The sequence below is a fragment of the Psammomys obesus genome, unplaced genomic scaffold, assembly GCF_907164565.1.
Source record: "Psammomys obesus unplaced genomic scaffold, mPsaObe1.curated_primary_1811, whole genome shotgun sequence".
Classification (NCBI taxonomy): Eukaryota; Metazoa; Chordata; class Mammalia; order Rodentia; family Muridae; genus Psammomys; species Psammomys obesus.
Window position 1 is genome coordinate 1,896,619 of NW_026596460.1, and position 22,496 is coordinate 1,919,114.

Below are 22,496 nucleotides of genomic sequence, written 5' to 3' on the forward strand. Positions count from 1 at the left end.
TCCTATTATCTTAGCAGCAAATCCAATATGGCTTCCCAAGTATTCAAAGCAAGATGGTGAAAGGAAAAGGAAAAGAGCAACCAAAAAGCAATTGCTCGTTCGAATACAAATGTGCCAATAATTGGGTGGAGAAAACTTACAAAGTATGCCTAACTATACATCATTCATATGCTTGCTCAGACACAACCTAATAACTTGCCCCGGTGGTGTGACAGTACTCATAATTGTGGGTGTTGAGATAATATCATAATTCAGAAATATCATAATTTGTGTGCTCGCAGAACCGTGACTCCGAGTTATAAAAGAGAAGAGAGAAACAGAGTGAAGTTCAGAAGCTCCTGAAAATAAAAAAGAAGGAAAGAGGAGGATGCTTCATACAGACTACAAGAGAAAAAAGAAAACCAGAAAGAAGCTGGGTATGCTGGCACACACCTATAATCCCAGCACTCTGGGAGGCAGAAGCAGGGGGATCCCTGTAACTTAGAGGAGAGTGAGGTCTACAAAATGAATACAGAATAGTCATAGCTACACAGAGAAACCCTGCCTTAAAAACAAACAAACAAAAAACCAAAACCCAAAATAGATAGATAGATAGATAGATAGATAGATAGATAGATAGATAGATAGATAGATAGATGAAAACAGAAAGGAAGAAAAATGGCCTAACAATAATAAGTATGGCACTCAGATTTCTGCATTGTGTTTATATATTAATGTGAATAAGGAAAGCTTAATAAAAGTGGGTTGTCTCAAATATTGAGGTTTGTCATCAGCAGTATTTCTATCACACACACACAAATATATATGTATATATCTGTATATATATCTGTATATATATATATACGTATACATATATACATATATATATGTATATATATATACATATATATCTGTATATATATACATATATATATACATATATATATCTGTATATATATATTTAGCTCTGTACCCCATTTTTAAGTAGAAAATTTGGTTTGTCAGTGTTTAATTTCTTGAGTTCTTTATATATTCTGGATATTAGCCCTCTGTCAGATGTAGGGTTGGTGAAGATCTTTTCCTAGTGTGTAGGCTGTTGTTTTGTTCTGTTGACAATGTCCTTTGCTTTGTAAATCAATCTGTCACTTTCTCAGAAAGTGGTACCTCAATATCCAACTATACTACTCCTGTTCTTATACCAGAAAGGTGCTCCACCATTCAACAAGGACATTTACTCTACTATGTTCACAGCTTTATTCATAATAGACAGAATCTGGAAACAACCTAGATGTCCCTCAACAGAGGAATGGATACAGAAATTGTAGTACATTTTCAAAATGGAATACTACTCAGCTATTAAAAACAAGGAAATCATGAAATTTGCAGGCAAATGGATGGAACTAGAAAAGAGCGTCCTGAGTGAGGTAACCCAGAAACAGAAAGACAGAGATGGTATATACTCACTTATAAGCAGATATTAGCCCTATAATATAGGATAACTATACCAAAATCTACAGACCTAACGAAGCTAAACAACAATGAGGACCCTAGAGAGGATGCTTCTCTCTCGTTCAGAATGGCAGACAGGATAGATACCAGAAACAATGGAAGAGAGGAAATCGGATGGAAACCTACTATAGACACTTCTCTGAAAGGCTCCACCCAACATGGGATTGAGCAGATGCTGAGACTCACAGTCAAAGTTTGGGCAGAGCACAGCGAGTCTTATGGAAGAAGGGGGGCATAGAAAGACAAGGGGAGGACAGGAGCTCCACAAGGAGAACAACCAAGCCAACCAATCTGGGTCCAGCGGGTCCTGCAGAGACTGACGCACAAACCAAGGACCATGCAAGGAGAGGTCCTAGACTCCCTGCTCAGATGTAGCCCATAGGCAGCTCAGTCTCTATGGGTTTCCAAGTTAAGGGGATCAGCTGCCTCTGTCATGAACTCCATTGCCTGCTCTTTGATCACCTCCCCCTGGAAATGCGGCCTCCAGGGCACAGAGGATAAGGATCCAGGCAGTCTTGGTGAGATTTGATAAGCTAGAGGCAGATGGCAGGGGAGGAGAACTCCCCCTTTCTGTGGACTAGGAGAAGGGAATAGGGAGAAAGAGAAAGGGGGGTTGGGACTGGGAGGAGATGAAGGAAAGGGATATAAATGAATAAATTTATAAACAATTGGAATATAAAATGAATAAATAGTAAAAAAGAAAGAAAGAAAGAATTAGTTTTAGAAGGCATGTGATTGGAAGATGGAATGAGCTTTGTTTTCTTTTTTCTTTTTTTCTATTTTTTAAACTCATAAGAAAGTCCACAAAAGGGCATTACTTTGTTAAAGTCCTTAACCAAACTGTTAATTCTAGGCAGCATGACCTAAGCAGATTGCCAATTAATGAAATCCTTACAATTTTCTTGGTGAATAAAATACATAAATGGTAAAAAGCGAACACAAAACACAACACTTTCTGTACTTGGGGAGAACATTTTTTTTTGAAGAATGGAGATGCTCATTTAGAAATTGTATTGTTAAGGACTGACATTTAATCAGTCAAACAGATAAAGTCACTGTCAATCCCAATTTTAACTCTGCCCATCCCTAACTTGTATATTTCTTAATTTTTTTTTACTTAAATATAATCAAATCATTTCTCTCTTTCTTTACCTTGATTGAATTTTTCTGTGTCCTCCTCATTTAACTCCTTCCATTTTACTGTTTGTTCTTTCTCAATTTCACAACCTCTTTTGAAAATATTATTTTCATTATATTTATATAAATATAAATATAAATATTTATATAAATGTAAAAAGATATAAATGCAAACTTGTTAGTCCTTTTATTGTTGCTTGTTTGTACATTATTTCAGGGTTTTCCTCTTGGAATTGAAGAACAAATAGGGTCTCCATCCCTGGGAAACACCAGTTCTCCATCTCCCAGTATTCATTAGGTGCCTATAGATCTTAGACTATGGGTTGAATCCCCTTGAGAGTTCTCTTATGTTAGCAGGTTAGTTACTCTTGGTAGCGTTTAAGTCTTTAAAGCAGGCATGCTTTTCTGTATCATGGTCTAATTTTCCTGTCATTTCTAGAAGACATAATCTAACAGCAAAATCCCTGGTCCTCTGACATTTAGAGTCAGTCCATCACTTTTTCCAGAATTTTCATTGGGCCTTAGGTATAAGAGTTGGATTGTTGAAGTATCTGTTGTGCCTGGACTCTCCACAATTACTTGTTCTTTTTATTTTGAATGGCTATGGCTTTCTGTGTGATGGGCTTTATCTGCTACGAAGACAGTCTTCCTTGGTAAAGTGAGGAGATACACAGATATGGGTATAAGGATAAGTATTTGAGATGCAGTAAGGTGTTATTCTCATTCAATAAAGTGGTACTAGTAGTTTCTACTCTGAGATCCATGACCTCATTGGGCCCAGGTAGTTAGCAAGTTTTCCAGTGCGTGTATGGTGTCTTCCCTGTTGACTGTGCCTGAAGTCCAACTAAATGGCTGCTGAGTAAAGCCAAGATATGAGTGCTACCATTGCATCTTTGGGAGTTGAAGGGCGGTAGCTTGTCATCACACCTGTTTCTGTTTTGATTTGGTTTGGTTTACTATGAAAGGTAGTTCATAGGAGACTTTCAGGTCAGATTCAGATGAAATTCTCCTGTTTGTTAAAAAAAAAAAACCTTCACAAAACATTATTTGCTAATTACCTACAATTGTGTAGTATACAAATAAATGTATGTGTATAAAAATAAGTATAACTTATATGAAGATATGCCACTTGGGTTGACAATGATCCCCCCCCCCCAAGAACCTTTAACCATTTAACAAAAACCCAAGCACCAACATGAGAAATTTCTTTTCAAAACGTTTGTCGGTGGAGTCTAAAAGACTCTGAAAGTAATGTATGCTGATGACCTTTCCCTTGGTTCCTCCTAGTGTTTGAAGTAAAGCCTCTGTTTCTGAAAACACCATGCACTGTGACCTGCGCAGTTCTTTATGATGTAACCTTTTTAAACTAATGAAGTATTCAGTACCACTCAATGGGCAGCTGATACAGGCTTCTCATCCCAGCAGATGAGGCTTCCTGCTGGTCTCGGTATCCTGCTGTAGTCTACCTTGTAGAAACTGTGACACTGAATATGCCATTCAGAGTGATAAACAAACATGGAATGTGTCTTGTTACCTCAAAGCATAATCAAGTTGAAGGTCTCATATATGCTCTGTTTACTCAGCATACTTTACCAAATTACAATCAGCAATTTTTTGTTCCCTGTTCATAACCCTAAAACACATTTGTAAAATGCTAATACCAGGTTTAACATGCTCATTATTCTAATTGTTTGTTCTTTGAGGAATTTTTAAATGATGATAATTATGTTTGCCATTTTTTACTCATTCTTGATTCTAATCTGGAAGGCAATTGGTCTTGACGGGAACCAGGTAAGAAAATCATCTATTGAAAGCAAGAAAATAGTAGGAAGTATATACATAATTTAACAAATCATTCTTACATATACTCAATGAGCATTTGAACATTCAAAATTTTAAAGTAATATATTAGATAGTTAATATTCAAGGTGTTTATTCATTAATTCAGGAAATAGTCGTTGTGAACCAATCATACACAATATTGGTTAAAGTGGTTTGAGAAATATGAGACTCTATTTAAAATTAATTTGACATGGTACAAATATTCACATAAATTTTCTTCTTTGCAAAGTAAGGTAGCCATAAATACAAAACTGTCTATGGATAAATTTTATATAATTTTCATATATTTTAGAATATATTAGAAGGGAAACAAAATTTTTCAAAATGGTATTGGGTGATTATTTTATATGAATATCTAGCTACTTTCTTAGCATAGTGGAAGAGACAGACAAAGCATCAGTCATCTTGCCCAGGGAGGGTAAGACATAGGAGCTACAGGAAATAAATGCTCAGGCATGATAGAGTTTCTGTCTTTTATTCAGTATCTCATTTCAGAAGTAATTTGGCAATTTAACAATGACGAAATATGTCTAAAGCTGTCTCCTGGGGTAAACTAGAGAACTACGTCCAAACTGATGAATGTGTAAGATAATATTTATCCAATTCTTTCAATGTCAGCAAGTACTTAAATGTGTTTCTTTGCTAATCCAATGTGAAGTTACCCCACTACATACTAAACTTTGAAGGAGCAGAAATGAGTAGAAATCTTTTAGGTTTTGTGCGTTAAGTAAAATTAAAAAAGTATTGATATCATTATCGAGAATTCATAGGGTAACGCTGATTGAGATAATGATCCTAGGTACAGTGATGGGAAGGTCACAACCCTTAGAGTTTCCACAACCGCAGCAATGGTGCCCACCATAGCACAATCATCCTCAGTGTCTCACAGATGTACTCAGTGGCAAGTACGAAAGTACCCATAATTGCTACAAAACAGGAAAATGCATGCTTCTGAAAATAATTTACCTAAAATATTGTTCATCTATTTATATTTCTCGAATTAACATGTTTACTTTGATGAACTTCAACAACCAATTATTAAATGTACCATATAGTCAACTTTTCAGTCATTGTGGTGCACTCAGAAATGTGATCACATTTATACGTATCACATTTTACGTCTATGGATATTAACGACACTCTGTCTAAACCCTTGCTGTGTGCACAGTTTAGTTGAAAACTGTAGAAAAATCCTCCAGAAAAAAAGTGAATTCTATTGACTTTGAACAGTGTTTTGAATCTCCAGAAGAGAGCCAGGAAAAATAGTAAAAGTCCAACTGATCTGATGGACACATGTATATACATACATGGGTATACATATACATACATGTGTAAAGGTATGTATATAAATACATATGTGTGTGTATATGGTGGGGTTCCTAGTTCACATGCACTTCACCCATCTTAGAAAAAAGCTGTGTGGGGTACAATGAACAGCCCAGCCCAAGCTTCTGTAATGAAAACAAAATCAAAGTACTAAAGAGATGACTTAGTAGATAATAGCACACATCACTATTCTAGAGGTCCTAAGTTCAGTTGTCAGCACATACATTGAGTGGCTCATAATTGCCTTTAACTCCAGTTCTAGGGAGTCAGTGTCCCATTCTGGCCTATGCAAGCACTGAAATCATTGTACAAACTCACACAGAGATACACACACATATCCACTTTTGTTTTAAGTCTTAAGAAAAAAATAAGGTATTGAAACCCTATCATCATAAAAATGTGAGAAAAATTAATATTGCTAGCAAATTAACATGGTAAATACAAGCCAAATATGACTCATTGACTGATTAATACACCTTCAAACTCTGTGACCTTAAAGAAATAACAGTGATGCAAATATTCCAAGTATTATATTCTTAATTTTGAAATTTTCCCAGCGATGACAAAGCCCTTGTTTAAGAATGAAGTATAAGTGGATAAAATTAATCTGAGACATATCTCAATGGCAGAAAAAACTGCCTCACATGAATCATAACTTCAATCCTCAGTAGTTGTGGGGGAAATTGGGAAAGCAAAAGTTAAAATTCACAATAAGAATGTGTTGGCTGCTCTCTGCTAGCAGGAAAGCTGAATACAGGAGTCAAGATTTTAAATACAATATTACAGCTGATAAGAAAAATACACTGGCATCTATTACTTTCTCTAGTGCCTAAGAATGTTTTTTGTTGAGAATAATAGCATTAATAGATATACATTTCTATAACACCCATATTTTCTGAAAAATCAAATTAAAATGGCATTAATACAATAACAAGATAGCTTTTTCATTGGACTTGAATAAGTGGAAAGGATATTGAAAATTTTTAAGTTTAATTCATAGTCCAATTATGCAAAAATCATTAAAACTACTTATATTGTAAATTATACTTAAGTTCTAGCAATAACTTCTCAGGCAGGTATTTTTGTTGCAGTGATGTGTATTTCATTCACTCATTGACTTAGCATTATTATTCATAGTATTGTTCTTAATATTTGGGAATAATTGCTAGGAAAGAGACTAATGTTTCAAGTCAACCCCAGTGTGTGTAGATTATTCCTATAATAATCACAACAGTTCTGCCAGTCAATATAAATGACTCATTTTTAAAACATGTAGAATCAGGCCTTCCAGGATTACCCCATAGTAATCACAGATATATTCTCTTTGTCTATCAAAAGTTTTGGTTTAGATGATATATTTTATAATAATCACGGAAGTCAGTGAACTGAACCGCAGGGAATTCATACAATTTACTAACGCCACATTCCATGGATGGTTCTAACTACCTTCTTCCTGTTGCTCAGTTGGATCTGCAGAAGGCACCAGCAGGTATATTCTGAAGTACAGTTTGATTATGAAGCATAGCTACTCTAAATAATAATGTCAAAAAGCTTGAAATTCTGCTTAAAAAAAAACAGTCATTGCAAATTTTCTGCTTCAAAGGTTTTACTTTGAAGAAGCAAACAGTGAACAGTGAAGTTGAACAGTAAATGTTTACTAAAATAAGAATGGGTTGGGGGTGCAGAGATGGCTCAGAGGTTAAGAACACTCGCTGTTCTTCCAAAGGTCTTGAGTTCAATCCCAGCAACCACATGGTGGCTCATAACCATCTATAGTGAGATCTGGTATACAGGAAGAATAGTGTATAAATAATAAATAAATCTTAAAAAAAGGAATGGGTTATCAGTAATCAGTTGAAGAAAGAAGCAAGTTAAAAAAAATACTGAAGGCAGGCATGGTGGTGTACTCTAATCTCAGCAACTCAGAGAGGCTGAGGCAAGCAGACTGCTCTGAGTTTGAGGCCAGTCTGCTCTACAAAATGAGTCCAGGCTCTCTACAGAGAAACGCTGTCTCTAAAATAACCCCCCGACCCCCCCCCCCCCAGAAAGGAAAGGAAGAAAGAAAGAATGAAAGAAAGAAAGAAAGAAAGAAAGAAAGAAAGAAAGAAAGAAAGAAAGAAAGAAAGAAAGAAAGAAAAAGAAATTTTAAAATTACTGAGGCAGTGAGGGTGAGGAAGGAGGAGGAGTTATAATGCAATGGTAGTTTCGAACAAAAGACAGAAACTCACAAAAACAGTTCAACTATTTCATGTTTTTAGTCTTGATGTCAAGGGTTTGAGGAAATAATTTAATAATAAACACTAAGAGGACAGAGTGATCTGGCCATTTCTGAACACCTTGAGCGGATCTAGGACAGTAGGGAATGAGGAGAGGAGCACTAGTAGGCTTGCTGATAGAGACAACATTCAGGAAAGCACTGTGTCCCCATAGTTCTGTGAGAGCTGAGCACAGAGAGGAGCTTAACCACGTGGGATTCCACTTAGCTTGAGCTGTATACACACCTTTCTAAAAACACACTTGTCAGCCCGAAACCATGCACTGACACTACATGCACTACGCTCACAATTCCTTCTCATGAAAATGTCCTTATCCAACTGTTGGAATTTAGGATGACTACTCACATCAGGCTGCTGTCATGCCTGATTTAAACAATGAAAATAAGTTAGTTCCATCTGCAAGCCCTTTATGACACCCTGTTTCTTGTCAAATGTGTCTTAGAACATATCCTGAGCAATAGAGATGAGCCTACCGAGCTTTGACTGGTTCGGGGTGTATGCACAAAAGGCGAATGGTGTCTTTGACAGTATCTCTGGCCTGTTCTATTGCTTTGTATTGAAAAATGTCACCCTGCTAATTTGTATATCTGTCTGAGCATTTTTCTCAATTTCTAGAATAAGAGATCGATAATCAAGAAACATACAGGTCATATCCTGGCCACTAGTAACAGGTCTGGATTTTATTACTTCTGAAAGATGCTTTCATCATTTAAGTTTGAAAAGGGGAGGAAAAGCATGGTGGAGACAGAATGAGAGAAACATAAATCTCTATGGTTCTAAGGGCAACCTGTTTTACATAGTGAGTTCCAGCAAGCCAGGGCCATAATCCTGACACTCTATCTCAGAAAAAAAAAAAAAAAAAAAAGTGAACAGAATTGAATTAATAGAACACAAACAAAAGGAGACATTTTCCAAATATAATCCAGGGAAAGAATAAGGCAGGGCTGCTGGCTGGGATTTGGGTGTGCCTGCAGAAAATAGTTCAAACGCTATAGCCACAGACACGTGAAAGGGAGAAGAGCCAGTGACACAAAGATGCTGGCTTCAGGGATGACCTCAGCAAGCCTTGCTATCAAGGCTAGGTGTCAATTACTACATTGGTGTTCTTTAACAGAAAATAAACAAGGTTGTTCACTTTAAAATATGTAATGTTATAAAGAGATCTCTTCTCCCCTCTTCTCAGATTTCACTTGTGCAAATGCTCCTTTCAAGGGAACGTGAATTATGTGGCCTGTGAATATATTTCTTTTATCCTGCTATAGGAAACAAAGAGAAAATCACTGAGAATCTCCAGGGTACCGCTATTCCCATATTATATTTGGTATAATATGGGAAATATATATATATATTTAATTTTATATTAACGTATTCATTATTGATCTATTAAATATATAATTTATGAATATATTTAATTCGATAGAATGTATTTTAATGTGAAAAATAATAATATCAAGAAGAGTGAATGTGTTGGGTTTGATAAGAATGCAGGGTTTTGTTTCCCAGTCTCTGACACACTGATTTCTAGTTATGTCATGTTAGAATAGATGTTCCATGAATGTATTTTGAAGTTTAAATATTTATTATTTCCTATGTATAAAATGAAGCCAGTCATAATTGGTTTTCTTTTTTTTTTTGACTGTTTATAAAATGTTCACAATAGAGTTTTATTCACTTTGTATCCCACCTGTATCTCCCTCCCTCTTCCCCTCCCCATCGCACTCCCCTCCCTCTTCTCCACCCATATCCCTCCCACAGTCCACTGATAGTGGAGGTCCTCCTCTCCTTCCATCTGGACCTAGCCTATCAGGTCTCATAAGGACTGGCTGCATTGTCTTCCTCTGTGGCCTGGTAAGGCTGCATCTCCCTGAGGAGGAGGATATCAAAAAGCAGTTCATGTCAGAGACAATCCCTCTTCCCATTACTAGGGAACCCACTTGGACACTGAACTGCCATGAAATACTTCTGTGTAGGGGTTCTAGGCTATCTCCATGCATGGTCCTTGGTTGGAGTATTAGTCTCAGAAAAAACAAAAAAACAAAAACCTGTGCCCCCATTATTTTTTTTCCTTCTGTTGCTCTCCTTGTAGAGCTCCTGTCCTCTCTAGGTCTTACTATCTCCTATTTCTTTCATAAGATTCCCTGCACTCTGCCCAAAGTTTGAATATAAGTCTCAACATCTGCTTTGATACCCTATTGGGTAGAGTCTTTCAAAGGCCTTCTGTGGTAGGCTCCTGTCCTGTTCCCTGTTTTCTCCCTCTTCTGATGTCCATCATCTTTGTCTTACTGAATGAGGATTGATCATCTTACTCAGAGTCCTCCTTCTTGCTTAACTTCTTTAGGTGTACAGATTTTAGTATGTTTCTCCTATATTATATGTCTAATAGCCACTTATGAGTGAGTATATACCCTGTGTGTCTTTCTGCTTCTGTGATACCTCACTCTGAATGATCTTTTCTAGATCCTATCATTTGCTTACAAATTTTACGATTTCCTTGTTTTCAATTGCTGAGTAGTATTCCATTGTGTAAATGTACCACTTTTTCTGTATCCATTCCTCACATGAGGGGCCTCTAGATTTTTTCCAGCTTCTGGCTATTACAAATAAAGCTGCTACAAACAAGTTTGAGCAAATGTTCTTGTTGTATACTTGAGCATCTTTTGGATATATGCCTAGGCATAACTGATTTTCAAGCAGGGATAATTTAGTAATTACATGGAAACGTGATTCATATTATCTGAAGATCAAATTGAAGACTGAAGTAGAAAGGTGGCCAGGAAAACAGGTAGGCAAACTACAGATATTCACTTCCCCTACTGTTCTCCAAACCCAGGCCTCTGTCTTACTTCCAGCTCTGCAACAGACCAGCTGCTAAAGCCATTGTTGCTTTCTTTCCTCTTTCTCCAGTGCATCACAAAAATATTCCGCTCTACTTTTTTCCTCCGAGTCATCCTTTTATTCCGATTCCCAAATACAGCAGGCATTAAGTAGGAGCCTGCTGGTCAATCCAGCCAGGGAAGCAGGTAGTCTAACTTCAGATCTTCATCTCTGCCTCCTCCTCTCCAAATCCAGTTCCCTTCTCTTACCCCATCTCTGTAGCAGAACACCTACTGTGGCCCTTCTTCTCTCTGTGCCCATCTCCAGCTGATCATGCAGTGCCTCCAATCTTTATCCCCACTCAGCCTCTTATCTCAACTCCAGGAGGCACTCACACATCAGACAAGCTTGGCAAACAAGCAAGCAGGCCAGTGAAGTAGGTAGGCAAGCTTCTGCTTTCCACTCTCTTGTTAGCTTCTCTTCCATACCCAACCTTCCAGGCTCATCCCCAGCTCTGTAGCAGCCTACCTGCTGTGTCCTTTCCTCACTCCTGCTCCTTTCCCAGGGTTCTAAACTGATCTCAGAGGAAGGAGCATTCTTATTTCCTCCCTCCTTTGAGCATTCTCAGCATACCTACAAACCATCTCCAGTCCTGTGATCAGCTCCTAAGACCTAGAAACACATTTTACTTGGAATCACCAGTGGCAACACATATCAGGATCCCAGAAGAATTTCATACAAAGCAACACACAGCCACCAAGCTCTCCTACAAACCAGAGAAAGCAGCAGAATCCAAGAAATCAAACACCCATCCAACAAAGACAAGGCCAGATATCAGTAGCTAGAATTACAGTCTTAAACTCAGGTATTGGACATCAGCATAACATCATAATCAGTAACATCCAGGACAATATGTCTCCACTGAAGCCCAGCTATACTGCCACAGGAGGCCTGGATATTCCAATATACTTAAACACAAGAAAAAGATCTTTAAACAGCCCTCTATGATGGAGGTCCATAAAGAGGAAGTAAATTTCCTAAAGAAATGTATATCAATAAAAACAATGGAAGGGGGGGCGGAGCCAAGATGGCGACTAGCACACACAGTTTCCGAGCTGTGGAAGAGATAAAGTTCTGAGTTGATGAGTGGAAGAACTTCTGAAGCCAGGGAAACAACGGAGAGACTTTCTAAACAACAGGGAACATCGCAGGAGGTGAAAACCTTGGTCTCCGGTCACCCAGGGACTTGTTTGGGGAAGGTGAGAAACGATCCTTTGATCTCACGGCACTCCCCTCCCCCAGACCTCCCTCCTCCTCAGCCCAGCGGACTAGCCTTTCTCAGCGCAGACCTAACTACCTGGGGCCTGCAGCCACTGAGGCAGAGCCCCAAGCCCTTTATCGGCAAAGGGCAGCAGTACTGTGTCTCGGAGCCCCAGATTCACGCACTGCGGCTGCAGCATCCTCCCAGGGCCCGAGTCTGCTAGACGCCATACTAGCTCCGCAGGAGCGCCATCACTGACGGTACGGCCCGCCCAATCCCACAGTGACAGAGAATACACTATATACTCACCAAAAGCAGACAGAAACGCCATACAAGCTAGACACACCAGGCGCTGGGCCTCCGAAGCTTGGAGAGCACAGTAAAGAGACCCCAGGACTTCCCAGAAAGCATCTGGACCAGCAACCCAGTCTCCAGTTACAGCGGGACTTTCTAACCTGGCGGCAGAGCAGCACTGAGCTGGTGGGACACATCAGCCCTCCAGTTTAAGACTAACCAGGGCCAAACCAGAGAACAGAAAGGCTGGTTACCCCGATTCCCACTGACGTGACCACCCTGAAATCTCCAGCTGCAGCAAGACCTCATAACCTGGCAGTGATAGCAGCACGGAACTGGCAGAGCACATCAAAGAAGCAGGGCCAAACCAGAGAGCAGAGAGCCCAGATACGCCGATCTCTGCAAAGTGTCCTGCCTGTAAGTGAGTGCACCCTTGAGAATCTGCAGCTCCACTGATCCTGGGTTCTTCTAAGACAGAAGCCAGGCATCGAACCCCCTCCCACCCATATACCCACTTTGGGAAACAGAGGGGCACTTGGAACATTGAAGTTCCTGCTCTGTGGGTCTAATTGAGGAGTTAAGGCAGTTAATGCCAGAAATTGCGCTGCAATCATCACTAGCACCTGCGACATATACATTGCAGAGCCCCTCCCACACACTCAAGGGTTCAACATTAGCCGTCACTCTGTCCCTCAAGACACACGCCCACACCCACTTACACACACACACATATACACACACAGGCACGCACGCACGCTTGCATTTGCCTCTGTTTGCACCTGCGTACTTTCCTCCCACAGGTACAGCTAGTCCTCAGCATACACTAAGGACACGGGACCTCTCTCAACTTCCTGAAGAATTCTCCAGACTCGAGAGAGAGACAGTACCAGTCTGATCGGCAGAATCCAAAAACAAACAGGGAAGGTCTCAGATAAGCCAATGGCCAGGGGTAGGCGAAAGAACACCTCCAACATAAATCAGGACATCATGACTTCACCAGCAAACCCCAAAATCGATGGATATTCCAATTCATCAGAAGCACAGGAAAATGACCTTAAAGCCATGCTTGCTCAATTATTTGAAGCTCATAAGGAGGAAATGAACAAATCTTTCAAAGAGTTGGCCAGTCAATTGGAGGTAAAGAAAGAAGAAATAGACAAAACCCTTAAAGAAACACAGGCAAACATAGCCAAACAAATAGAGGCACAAGTAGAGAAAAAATTAGTGGCATACAAAAAGGAAATGAACAAAGAAATAGAGTCCATCGTAGAGAGACAGGAATCCAAATTCAAACACATGAAAGAAATGGTGCAAGGCATGAAAACAGAATTAGAATCAATAAAGAAAACACAAAATGAGAAAACTCTTGAGCTGGAGAACTTGGAGAAAAGATCAGGAACCACAAAAGTAAGCCTCACCAACAGAATACAAGAGATGGAAGAGAGAATCTCTGGAGCTGAAGACACACTTGCAGAAATTGATACTTCTCTCAAAGAAAAAGTAAAATCAGAAAAATTCCAATCACAAAATATCCAAGAAATCAAGGATGCTATGAAAAGACAAAATCTAAGAATAATAGGAATTGATGAAAAAGAAGACTCCAGGCTCGAAGGTCCAGAAAATATTTTCAAGAAAATCATGGAAGAAAATTTTCCCAACTTAAAGAAAGAGATGTCCATACATATACAAGAGGCCTACAGAACACCAAATAGACTAGACCAGAAAAGAAACACATCACGTCACATCATAGTCAAAACACTAAATCTACAGAACCAAGAAAAGATATTAAAAGCAGCAAGGGAAAAAGGCCAAGTAACATATGAAGGTAGACCTATCAGAATCACACCAGACTTCTCATCAGAAACTATGAAAACCAGAAGGGCCTGGGCAAGCATCATGGAGACTCTAAGAGACCACAAATGTCAACCGAGACTACTATACCCTGCAAAGCTTTCAATCAACATAGATGGAGAAAACAAAATATTCCATGACAAAACTAAATTTACGCAATATCTATACAGCAAACCAACCCTACAGAAGATACTAGAAGGAAAACTCCAATCCAACGAAAACGAATTCACCCAAGAAAACAGGGCATACAGATAATGTCCCAACAAAAATGAAAAGAAAACAAGCAATGAAACAAGGTAAGATCATCGACTCCATTACAAAAGGAACTAACATGCATTGGTCAATATTATCTATCAATATTAATGGACTCAACTCGCCAATAAAAAGACACAGGCTAACAGAATGGTTACGGAAACAGGACCCAACATTCTGTTGCATCCAAGAAACACACCTATGCAACAAAGATAAAAACTACCTCAGAGTAAAGGGCTGGAAAAATGTTTTTCAAGCAAATGGTTCCAGAAAACAAGCTGGAGTAGCCATCCTAATATCTAATAAAATAGACTTTCAACCCAAGTTAATCAAAAAAGATAAGGACGGCCACTATATTCTCATCAAAGGAAAAATCCAACAAGAGGACATCACAATTTTGAATATCTATGCCCCAAATACAACAGCACCTACATTCGTAAATGAAACAATATTAAAGCTTAAATCATACATTGATCCTAATACCTTAATAGTAGGAGACTTCAACACCCCACTCTCATCAAGGGACAGATCAACCAGACAGACACCAAATAGGGAAATAAAAGCACTCACAGATTCCCTAAATCAAATGGACCTAATAGATGTCTACAGATCTTTTCACCCAAACTCAAAAGAGTACACCTTCTTTTCAGCACCACATGGAACCTTCTCCAAAATAGACCATATAGTTGGTCACAAAGCAAGCCTCAACAGATACAAAAGGATTGAAATAATCCCTTGTATACTATCTGACCACCATGGACTAAAGCTGGATATCAACAACAACAGAAGCAACAAAAAGCCGACATGCACATGGAAACTGAACAACTTACTACTCAATGACAGCTGGGTCAAGGAAGAAATAAAGAAAGAAATTAAAGACTTTCTAGAATTCAATGAAAATGAAGGCACAACATACCCAAATTTATGGGACACATTGAAAGCAGTGCTCAGAGGAAAATTTATAGCACTAAGTGCCTGCAAGAAGAAATCCGTAACATCACATACAAACAACTTAATGGCCCAACTGAAAAACCTAGAAAAAAAAGAAGCAGATACACCCAAGAGGAGCAGACGGCTGGAAATAATCAAACTAAGGGCAGAAATCAATCAATTAGAAACAAATAAAATTATCCAAAGAATCAATGAAACAAAAAGCTGGTTCTTTGAGAAAATCAACAAGATAGACAAACCCTTAGCCAAACTAACTAAAAAGCAGAGAGAAACCATACAAATCAGCAAAATCAGAAAGGAAAATGGGGACATAACTACAGACACTGAGGAAATCCAAACGATTATTAGGTCATACTACAAAAGCCTATATGGCACAAAATTTGAAAATCTAAATGAAATGGATAACTTTCTTGACAGATTCCATCTACCAAAATTAAGTCAAGATCAGGTAGAAAGACTGAATAGCCCTATATCTCCCAAGGAAATTGAAGCAGTCATTAACAGTCTCCCCTCCAAAAAAAGCCCTGGACCAGATTGCTTCAGTGCAGAATTCTTTAAGACCTTCAAAGAAGTGGTAACACCAATTCTCCTCAAACTATTCCATAAAATAGAAACAGAAGGAACACTACCAAACTCATTCTATGAAGACACAGTCACTTTGATACCTAAACCACACAAAGATCCAACAAAAAAAGAGAACTTCAGACCTATCTCTCTTATGAACATTGATGCAAAAATACTCAATAAAATACTTGCAAACCGAATCCAAGAACACATCAAAGATATCATCCACCATGGCAAAGTAGGCTTCATCCCAGGAATGCAAGGGTGGTTCAACATACGGAAATCCATCAATGTAATCCACCACATAAACAAAATGAAGGAGAAAAACCAAATGATCATCTCCTTAGATGCCGAAAAAGCATTTGACAAAGTCCAACACCCATTTATGTTTAAAGTCTTGGAGAGATCAGGGATACAAGGCACATACCTAAAGATAGTAAAGGCAATATACAATAAGCCTATAGCAAACATCAAACTGAATGGAGAGAAACTTAAAGCAATCCCACTGAAATCAGGGACAAGACAAGGCTGCACACTCTCTCCATATCTCTTCAACATAGTACTTGTCCTACCCAGAGCAATAAGACAACTAAAGGAGATCAAGGGGATACAAATCGGAAAGGAAGAGGTCAAAGTGTCACTATTTGCAGATGATATGATAGTATACATGAGCGAACCCAAAGATTCAACCAGAGAACTTCTTCAGCTGATAAACACTTTCAGCAAAGTGGCAGGATACAAAATCAACTCAAAAAAATCAGAAGCCCTCTTGTATACCAAAGACAAAAAGGCTGAGAAAGAAATTAGGGAAACAACACCCTTCACAATAGCCACTAATAACATAAAGTACCTTGGTGTGACTCTAACCAAGCAAGTGAAAGACCTGTTTGAGAAAACTTCAAGTCTTTGAAGAAAGAAATTGAAGAAGATCTCAGAAGCTGGAAAGATCTCCCGTGCTCATGGATTGGTAAGATTAACATTGTGAAAATGGCCATCCTGCCAAAAGCAATCTACAGATTCAATGCAATTCCCATCAAAATACCAACTCAATTCTTTACAGACCTTGAAAAAAAGATTCTCAGCTTCATATGGAGAAACAAAAAACCCAGAATCTCCAAAACGATCCTGTACAACAACAGATCATCTGGAGGTATCTCCATTCCCGATCTCAAGCTGTACTACAGGGCAACAGTAATAAAAACTGCATGGTATTGGCATAGAAACAGAAATGAGGATCAATGGAATCGCATAGAAGACCCAGAAATAAACCCACACACCTATGAATACTCAATATTTGACAAAGAAGCCAAATCCATTCAATGGAAAAAAGACAGCATCTTCAACAAATGGTGCTGGACCAACTGGATGTCTACATGCAGAAAAATGAAAATAGATCCATATTTATCACCCTGCACAAAACTAAAGTCCAAGTGGATCAAGGACCTCAACATAAAACCAGATACTCTAAATCAGCTGGAAAAAAAAGTGGGAAACAACCTAGAACTCATTGGCACAGGAGACAACTTCCTGAACAGAACACCAACAGCACAGGCTCTAAGAGCAACAATCAATAAATGGGACCTCATGAAACTGAAAAGCTTCTGTAAAGCAAAAGACACTGTCATCAAAACAAATAGACAGCCTACAGATTGGGAAAGAATCTTCACCAACCCTTTATCTGACAGAGGGCTAATATCAAGTATATATAAAGAACTAAAGAAGCAGAAAAGCAACAAACCAAGTAATCCACTTAAAAAATGGGGAACAGAGCTAAACAGAGAATTCTCGAAAGAGGAACATCGAATGGCAGAGAAACACTTAAAGAAATGCTCAACCTCATTAGCCATTAGGGAAATGCAAATCAAAACGACCCTGAGATTTCACCTTACACCCATCAGAATGGCCAAGATGAAAAACTCAAGTGATAGCACATGCTGGAGAGGTTGTGGAGAAAAGGGAACCCTCCTCCATTGCGGGTGGGAATGTAAACTGGTTCAACCACTCTGGAAGTCAATCTGGAGCTTTCTCAGACAACTGGGAGTAGTGCTACCTCAAGACCCAGCTATACCACTCCTAGGTATATACCCAAAATTTGCTCAAGTACACAACAAGGACATTTGTTCACCCATGTTTGTAGCAGCTTTATTTGTAATAGCCAGAACTTGGAAACAACCCAGATGTCCATCAACAGAGGAATGGATACAGAAATTGTGGTATTTTTAAACAATGGAATACTACTCAGCAATCAAAAAGGAGGAAATCATGAAATTTGCAGGCAAGTGGTGGGATCTAGAAAAGATCATTCTGAGTGAAGTATCCCAGAAGGAGAAAGACAAACTTGGTATATACTCGCTTATATAGACCTACAAGACATGATAAACATAATGAAATCTACACACCTAAAGAAGATAATCAAGAAAGTGGACACAGGTGAAGGTGATTAATCCTCATTTAGAAAGACAAATGGGATGTGCATTGAACTTATGACAGGAGTCTACCACAAAAGGCATCTGAAAGACTCTACCTAGCAGTGTTTCAAAGCAGGCACTAAGACTCATAACCAAACCCTCGGCAGAGTGCAGGGAATCATATGAAAGAAGGGACGTTAGTATGATATGGAAAGGATAGGAGCTCTACAAGGACCAAATATATCTGGGCACAGGGTCTTTTCTGAGACTGACACTCAACCAAGGACCATCTATGGATATAACCTAGAACTTCTGCTCGGATGTGGCCTGTGGTAGCTCAGTAACCAAGTAGTTTTCCAAAGTAAGGGGAACACGGACTATTTCTAACAGGATCTCAAGGGCAGGCTGTTTGACACCCCCCCCCCCAGGGGAGGAGCAGTCTGTTAGGCCACAGAGGAGGACTTTGCAGCCAGCCCTGAAGATACCTGATAAAACAGGGTCAGATGAAAGGGGAGGAGGTACTCCCCTATCAGGGGACTTGGAAAGGGGCAGGGAGGAGACCAGGGAGGGAGTGTGGGGTTGGGGAGGGAATGAGGGAGTGGGATACAGCTGGGACACAGAGTTAACAAAATGTAACTAAAAATAAAAATAAAAAAAAAACAATGGAAGGGAATGAATAAACAGTTCAAGACCGAAGAGTGAGGCTTTTCCTATATTAATGTGTAAGTTTTTTCTTTACCTCATTATATTTTGTTTTATTTCATTATTATGCTTTTAAGCCTGTTTGTTTCTTCCTGAGAGACAAAAGTGAGTGGATGCAGGTGGGAGGCAAGGTAGGGAGGATCTGAGATGAGCAGGAGAGAAACCATAATCATAATACATGATGTGAGAAAAAAAATATCTATTTTAATTAAAAGGTAAAAAACTATAAGTTTAAAAGTGTGGGAGCTGGAGAATTGGACAGGTGGGTAAAGTGTTTGCCATGCAAGTGTGAGAGTGTGGATTCAGATCTCCAGCATCTGCATAAAGCTGGATATGATGCTCTGTGACTGTAAGCTCATCACTGAGGTGGGGAGACAGGGCAGACCCTGAAAGTCACTCACTAGCGAGCTAAATCACCAAGCACCAGGTTCAGCTCAAAGATAATTTTTAAGACTAAATTAAATAAGGAACAGAGTGATTGCACAAGGCAATATTAACTTTTCTAAGTACCCAGGGCCTCCAACCTTCACATCTTCCTTTGTTCTGCCCTCTATTTCTCTCTCTGGCGTATTTATGCCCATTTGTGCTTTCCTAAGCCATTGCCCTATTTCTGAAATTCAGCTATAACAATCAGAGAGTTTGAAAGAGCATGATGATAACTAATGCATCCAAAGATGAACCTTTAAGGACGGCTCAAGCTATCTATACAACTTATACATAGACTGTGGCCATCATTAGAGTGGGCTCCCAATAAAAGAACAAACATAGTACCTGCCTCTTTCCTTTCCACTCATTTGTTTGCTCTAAATATCTTCTACCCTGTGATGGCAAAGAACCCTTAACCAGAAGCTTAGTACATGCTGGTTCCATGTTCTTAGGCTTCTCAGGCCCTACAAACATGAGCCAAATAATTTTATTGTCTTAATAAATTTCATTATCTCAAGTATTCTGTCATAGTACCAGGAAATCAAACAAAATGACACCTCTATCCAAACCTTCCAAAAAGGCTGCTACAAAAATCAAGCAACATTTAGAACACACGAGAAAGCATTCTGCTGTGTATCATTAAAAGGCTTAGATTTTATATTAACATTAGAGTTACACATGCAACTGAAAAAGTGTGAGAGGGTTGGAGTGCCTGCAGTGAGGCCCTAAGAAAACATTACAAGGATCCGTTTAGGTGGAGCCGAGGTGAAATGCTGACCTAAGGAGGCAGCAGATGCCAGAACTCATGGGAAGCCTGTTGAAAAAAAAACAACAACCAAAAAACTAAATGATAGAGTACATTGCAAACAGTAAGCGTAAGCCTAACTGTAGGCCTTAGCCCAAGCCAAACACTCACAGCAATTCAAAATAGGACAAGAATACACAGAGCCATTAGAACTGAGGTGACTTCACCAATATTTCCAGGTTGTAAAATATAAATTCAGAGCTGCTCTTCAAACAGTTCTAAATCGGGTTTCATTCTAAACACTTGGAAAATTCTCATACAGTTTATCCTACATTATTATTCAACAGAAGTTATCTGTACATCAATACACATAGAAAAATCAGAGAATTTACAGTGTGTTTTTACTTACATACACAGGTACTTATTGGGACTCATTTTCTCAACACCTGGTTTGACTAAGTACGTTTGGACTGAAAAGTGCTTCTTTAACTAAGAATCTTCTTGTTATTTTGAATCTATTGCCAGGGATGACTCTTACCTCGCTTCATCGCTATGCATAGTATACCGCAGCGATATATAGCATACATTTATAGACTAGCTGAGGTCTCTGAGATAGGTAAGGTATCTGTAGATCATCTAATTGGGCTGACCGTCATGAGTTTGCATGACTGGCCATATTTGTTGTGCTAATGTGCATCTCAGTGATCAGTTACAAATGTAGCGTATTTCTATCCACAAAAGAATCAAATGCATCTTACCTCCTCGTTTGTTGATCTTGGCATAGCCAGGTGAATAACTGCTGGCCAGGGAGGAAGAACTGCTGAAGGACACGTGTGGAAGCCCAGACACGAGAGGTTCATCACATTTTTCTAGAGAAAGAAGAGACAGATTCACTAAAGGTCTTCGGAAAACGACTAGTTTGTGCTTATTAAAATAACGACCGAGGGGATGGAGACATGGTCCAGTGGTTAAGACCATTCCTGCCACAGACACAGGTTCAGCGTCTAACATTTACATAGGGTGAATGCCAATCACCTCTACAAGTACAGGACATCTGATGCTCATCTGATGCTCTTTTCTGGCCACCATGGGAACTGGCAGGCACATCCATCTATATTTACATGGACACACATAAATAAAAAAATAACTAAAATAACTATTAAATATAATATAGACTTTAAAATCCACCAAATAAAAGGCTCGACGAATGGTCACAATTTACATATCTCAGTTGTACCAGTTCAGATAAACCACAGAAGCAGTTTAAATCATACTGATTTTAGATGTAATAGCCTGCAGCAACAACCTTGCTCCAAGAGGGCTGCAACTCAAATTCAGTCAAGGATCACAGGTAGAATCCAGTCATTTTTACTAGCTTTTGGAGCTTGCATTGCCTATAAATTTTCAGCTATTTATGAAGCACAGAGCCAGAAGGGGTTGGGGGGGGGATGAAATGGAAAGAAGCTTCTTTCTACTCATTTCTTTTACAATGTCATCAACATTTCTTAACATCATCTCTTCTTAGTTCCTGTTTCTTGAATCTGTCATGTATATGTCTTAGTCTCTTAATTTATAAATTTTCCTAGTATTCAGGACTCATCTCTGTTTTTCCGTAGCCTACTGTCCCTCAGGAAGAGTGCGTCCACAGCTATACTTCCATCTGGGCTGTCCTAACTCCTGGTCTCTAACCCCCACAGCAGCAGATCTAATTCAAGCAGTCAGACACGGAAGCCATCATAAACACTGCTCAGCCTTCCTCTCCCTGCCTCCACTAGACAAAATAGATCCTCGGGAAAATGTCACCATGAGGCTGGAGCTACTAGGAAATGATTTATTCTAATTTTATTATTAAAATTATTACAACTAAATAAAAACCACACACTAAAATTAATCAGATGCAACATCTCTGAGTGAATGAACTTCTGTAGAATTAGAATAGGTGTTTGGAACACAAACCACGGAGCTTTACATTAAATTTTACACTTTCAGTATTGAATACATTTTATTTTATTTTACTAGCCACTATCAAAACAAAGAAAAACTTATGACAAATTGAACTAGGAAAAATTAGCTTTGTATCCCTTTTCATAACCCCATGCCCATTCAGGTTTTCCTCAACTTCTCACCAGTTACAGAACAAAAGAACAAAACAAAACAAA

The 22,496-nt window shown here is 38.9% G+C and overlaps 1 protein-coding gene across 1 annotated transcript in view; it reads right to left on the reverse strand.

Annotated features, from left to right (window-relative positions):
• Positions 1 to 22,496, reverse strand: part of Cntnap2 (contactin associated protein 2) — a 2,205,170-nt gene that overhangs the window by 1,536,934 nt on the left and 645,740 nt on the right. The window contains 1 exon segment of the mRNA XM_055598313.1: positions 21,096 to 21,206. Within this exon segment, the coding sequence (XP_055454288.1) occupies positions 21,096 to 21,206 (111 nt within the window).